This window comes from Hippocampus guttulatus, chromosome 15 (assembly GCF_054856545.1).
Source record: "Hippocampus guttulatus isolate MCC_2025c chromosome 15, RoL_Hgut_1.0, whole genome shotgun sequence".
NCBI classification, from domain to species: domain Eukaryota; kingdom Metazoa; phylum Chordata; class Actinopteri; order Syngnathiformes; family Syngnathidae; genus Hippocampus; species Hippocampus guttulatus.
The window spans coordinates 2,383,322-2,388,451 of NC_141275.1; the positions used below are offsets into that span (position 1 = coordinate 2,383,322).

The following is a 5,130-nucleotide window of genomic DNA, read 5'->3' on the forward strand; positions in this document are numbered from 1 at the left end:
TACATCATAAATGTCAACAATTTGTTGTTGAATTAGACACTGGTGTTAGATCCCATCATATATATTCCAATTTATTTGCAGAGATGATTTTTTTTTGCAGGTGGATGAATGAACATCACAGTAGGTCTATCATTGTTCAACGGTAAACATTTGTAATGACAATATATAAAGTCAGCGTTATATACAAAGGTATACAATAATGCTGCGTATTAAACAGCCATGCAGCCTACTATAAGAGATGATCCGGAGAGCAAATATCATCCTCGATATCCACATCGTCATCGCTTTCTTCCAGCAAATATGTGTCCCGCTCCAGTGGGCATTTCAGTTCCTTGCCGCTCTTCTCGGTCAATTCGCTCTCGCTCGAATTCCCTGCGGTTCTCTCCACTTGCCCGGGTGTCTTGTGCTCATCCTGGGCTTTCCTCAGCTGCTTCTTGTGCTTCATACGTCGGTTCTGAAACCACGTTTTCACCTGAGGAGAGTAAAGTGGGTGTGTTTCAGACGGCAACCTGAAGAAATTATAGAATCAACTGAAAAGTAAGGTATGTATTTTTTTAGACCCTCGTGAGGATAATGAATGAATGGATGGATAGAACATGCATGCAATGCCTCTCTGAACGAATAAATGAAATATAACCCGGATTCTGACAATTTATAATGAGTGAACGAAAACGCCACACGCAGCCTCACGCAACGTTTGATGTTTGGCGGATATCAATCATTGCGGGGACCGTTGCTGTGTGTATAGTTTTGGCCCATTTTAATTTCAAACTTGTTTCATTTAAGTCATGAACATTAATCGAAAATAAACAGCAGCCCTAATGATGCTTCGAGCTGGTCGCAGTGCAGTCATATTGGTCGTTTTGAATTATTATCGGAACTCTGTTGCTTAATTCAAGAATTAACTACATTATCAATTCATTATGTTATTATGTTCTTTGATGCCGATGCGACGCAACACATTTCCGTTGAATTTGTTCACATTTTAGGTTTGCTGCAAACAAACGCTACAATCACAAAAAGCGCTGTATAGCGCGAGCGCGCCTTTTTTTTATTTGATTTTTTTTTTTTTAATACGCGTGAGTAAGAGCTATTCGTACCTGTGTTTCTGAAAGGCTAAGCGCAGTGGCAAGCTCCACTCTCTCCGGTGTGGACAAGTACCGCTGGATTTCAAACCTCTTCTCCAGGCCAGAGAGTTGCGAGTCGGAGAAAACCGTCCTGGCCTTCCTGCGTCTGCAGTGCTTCCCTGGTAAATCTGCGTGGTGTTGAAACAAGGCTGGCATCTGCATGCCTGCACGAGGGAGATGAAACTGCGATTAGCCGTTTGAACACCGCAACGTTACAATTACATTTGCCGTTCTTCTCTATTTTAATAGAAAATGGTAAAGGGAGAGTGGAAGGAAAATAATTCGAAGTCTTCATCGAAAAATACATCGGCGACGGTCAAAATAGAACAATCAGAAGCTACCATTAATAATAAACAAATTGCCTTTACAATTTACGTTCACAGAAACGAGCAAGGGTCTGTTTTGCTCATTTAATTTATTTTTATTTTTTTAATGCGACTGACAAAATGTCAGAGGCAGCCTATTGTATGTTCGTATATGAGTGTCAATCAAAAGTGAGCATCGATTCATCATCAAAGACACAATTTGGGAATTGAGTTGTTTCATTGCGTCGCATTAGACTGTGGTGTGTCTAATGTGGCCTATAATTTGCCTTCAATGACGACTCCTGTTGTAGTACGGAAGAACGAACTGCATATTTGCTTTTGTGAATCAAGACAAAATATTTTGCGCTGGGGGAAATAAACTTTTTAAACAACATTTTTATGTGATGGGATTTCAAACCATCTCAAACGTAAAATATACAATATTAAGTTATACCAATCAAATTATATTCCCCTTGTCATCTTAATTCGACGAAACTTTAATTTAAATTGAGAAAATGGGTATATCCAGCTTTATAAAAATATGGATCCATTACAAACATTGTGCTATATAGGCCACGATTTTTATTTTTTTTTATTCGACGGTCTCTACTTACCAGATGTAAAGAAGTACTGGTGATGTTCTGGTTTGTGGAGCGGATGGTGTGGATGAGGGGCCAAAACTGGCGTCGGCATCAATGGGTATCCATACTCCAGGATTGGCATCCGAGAGGCCACGGGGCTACAGAAAGGCGATTGAATAACTTCTCTCAACGGTTTAGGTTTGTGCAATAAAATGTCTTCGATAAAAAACGACGTCGACCTCTGTGTGGGACCCGCTGATGGGTAATTCATGCTCATGATGAAAGTTATTTCAAGTATGCTGTTTCTTAAACATACATCGGCGCCTGCCTCTTCCCACTCGTCCCTCGGTTTTAAATGCAGCCCCCGAGGTGTTGTCGGCCACTATGTCCTATATATCACAGGAAGGACAGATTGTCATCAAATTCTAATTCAGACGGAAGTGTGAAAATTGATGTACCCATCAGCCAATTAGAGTACAGATGGGCGGGAGAGAAGTGACGGACGCGGTCTGAGCTCTGATTGGACGAAATTGCGCACTTGGCGAAACGGCGATCAGTCAGAAAAGCCGAGTGTGTTGAACACATCGTCATTCTGGTGGAAACAAATCCTGAAAGCAGTGCTTATTTGGTTGCCAGGCGACGATGCTGTTTTTATGCCCAACCATTTACCTTGGTGTTTTTAATTGATCTGAATCCACAGTGGTTTCTTAAACAATGTCAACAAATATTTTTACATGAATAATTGTAATTCAATAAAGTGTTTGATTGTTTTTGTTGGAAAACAATGTTGGAATTTAGGAGAATAAAAATATCAAGGGAGCAAGATTAGATTTTTCATATTTCATTCTTCCTTCCCTTAGAGCATCTGACTTATTTTTGGATCCAATTTTTGTTCCACCTTTTATTTTTTTCTACATCAGTGATTTTTTTAGGGAGTCATCTTTGTTGCTGAACTTTAAGTTGCACTTGGAAAATCCGCCGTACTGATTTTGTTTGAAAAAAGAAGCCCGCACGTTCTGCAGTCTTCCATCGTTTTACTTTTGGTATCATCGGATGTCACGGGAATAGGTTCCAACAAGTCAGTCTTGCAATTCGATCCAAATGGACTTTAATTGTCGGTATTAAAATCTATGAGACTACATGTGCCGTGCCCATTTACGACCCAAAGGTGTTTGTTATAATTTGTTGATATGGTGTTGTCGTCACATTTCTAATCAGGGCAGTTAATGCCAAAGTGCCTTAATGTAGGCAGAATCATCCTGCAACGCAATGTTAGGCAATTAGAAAGATATTAGAGCGGAAACTGTAATCCCCGAATGTGCAGGGCAGGATTTCCATTTGATCAGATGGACAGAGAACAAATTAATTAGATGGAATCAGTAAGCTTAATGTGCAGTGCGTTCACAACTTGATGCCTGCAGCTCTAAAACATTTTGCCGTGATGATGACAATGTTTTATAACTATGTATTGAGACGAGACGACGGGAGTATGATATAACCCGCCTTTACAGAATACGCATAAGGTATATAATAATAATAATAATAATAACACATAACTGTACATTCACCCATTCTGAGACTGATTGAAATCGAAATTAACTTCATTAAAGTGAAAAAGAAAATAACTATTTTGATAGAGCGATGTAAGAGCAAATAGAGGAGAACACACTCAAATGGAATGGAAGCACGACCTCTCATGCATTGACTGTGAGTCAGTTGAGCGCACCGGGCTAGTCGCTTTTTGGAGCGGAAATTGGAAAATACATGAATCAGATTGTGATCAAATCGCCTTCAGGATTCATTCTTTGGACACAGTTAAGCGGCTTTGTGGCAATTTCATTAGATGAAAATTGGAGTCGCAATATGGTGCGTCACTTCTTTACGTGTTATGTTTACTTAACAGCATAATAGGCTTCGGAAATTTTATTTTGTATTTTAATAGTTATAGTTGCTGTACCTATACAGTATTTCCATCGCTGTAGGTCTTTAATCTGTTTTCGTATCCACATAACATGGCTTATATCGAGCCATGTTTGTTCAGTATTTTAAAAAATGTGTTTGTGTATTCATTCTCACTTCACTGATTGAATGATTTTTTTTGCCCTCTAAATGTATTATTATTATTATTATTAAATATTATTTCGACAGAATAATTATATTAATAATAGTTTTTCAGATCTCCAGGTTTTCTAAAAAAAAGTCAACTTTTAATGTGTAACTTGGATTTTGCTAATGTAATCCATCCATCCATCCATCCAGCCCAGACTTCCCTCTCCCCAGCCACTTCTTCTAGCTCTTCCTGGCGGATCCCGAGGCGTTCCCAGGCCAGCTGGGTGACATAGTCTCTCCAGCGTGTCCTGGGTCTCCTGCCAGTAATGTTATCGAATGTAATGGGTTTTTTTTTAACAGCATTTATTGTAGTCAATGTACCTGTAAATGACATTATCACGAAAGATTTACTCAGAAAATGTGCTTAGTTTTAAAACTCCTTAAATCGAATAGTTTACGGTAACCTTCACCCTTGGCCAAATATGGTAGGTGACGTCATGTAAAAAAAAATAGATTTCGCTGTCTCACTGTAGGAGTCAGGGAGAATCTCCGTACACGAACACGATAGGCAGCAGAGGTGAGGTGGAGGAGGATTTCAGTCATTTCTGCCTTCCTTGTTGGACGGCGAAATGTACGGGGGTGAGCACCTGTATCTGCTTGTTCATCATTTCGCTCACCTTCTAAATTTTGAACATGGCGTCGAGAATGTACAGTACCACAAGTACATAGCAGACAAAAGTTCGACCACAACTACGGCCACCTTATTGACTAGTGATGTTTAAACTTTTTTCCCCCTGTCCCCTTGACATATTTCGTGTTTGGTCATCTAGCATGAGTGAAGACGGATGGTGGACTGAGGAGGTATTAACAAAATTCTTGCGTCTCACCTTTGGCAGGTAAATACATTTACTAACATATCGCCTAAAACAAAAATATTTTCTGTCTTAAATCCGTGCTTCTACATAATTCAGAGCATTGTTGAGGCCGTCAGTGCTTTGAATCGACTGGCAATTAGCCTAAATGTATGTGCTGCAGTATTTTTTTTCAGTCCCCTGTGGCAGACTCAGA

At 39.6% G+C, this 5,130-nt stretch overlaps 1 protein-coding gene across 1 annotated transcript; it reads right to left on the bottom strand.

The window, feature by feature from the left end:
- On the bottom strand, positions 1-2,290 carry bsx (brain-specific homeobox). Its single transcript, XM_086131658.1, has 3 exons — positions 2,047-2,290; positions 1,101-1,291; positions 1-472 (listed from the first exon to the last, which is right to left on the bottom strand). The coding sequence occupies exons 1-3, from the start codon at positions 2,288-2,290 to the stop codon at positions 230-232; spliced, it is 678 nt and encodes a 225-aa protein (XP_085987784.1). The 3' UTR covers positions 1-229.
- Positions 2,291-5,130: the final 2,840 nt, after the last annotated feature.

Bases quoted from the DNA above. Each gene is read 5' to 3' on its own strand.
- bsx (XM_086131658.1), bottom strand. From the start codon at position 2,290: ATGAGCATGAATTACCCATCAGCGGGTCCCACACAGAGGTCGACGTCG. The intron at 1,292-2,046 runs GTAAGTAGAGAC...TCCCTCGTGCAG, and splicing joins CCAGTACTTCTTTACATCTG to GCATGCAGATGCCAGCCTTG. The intron at 473-1,100 runs GTACGAATAGCT...TACTCTCCTCAG, and splicing joins TTAGCCTTTCAGAAACACAG to GTGAAAACGTGGTTTCAGAA.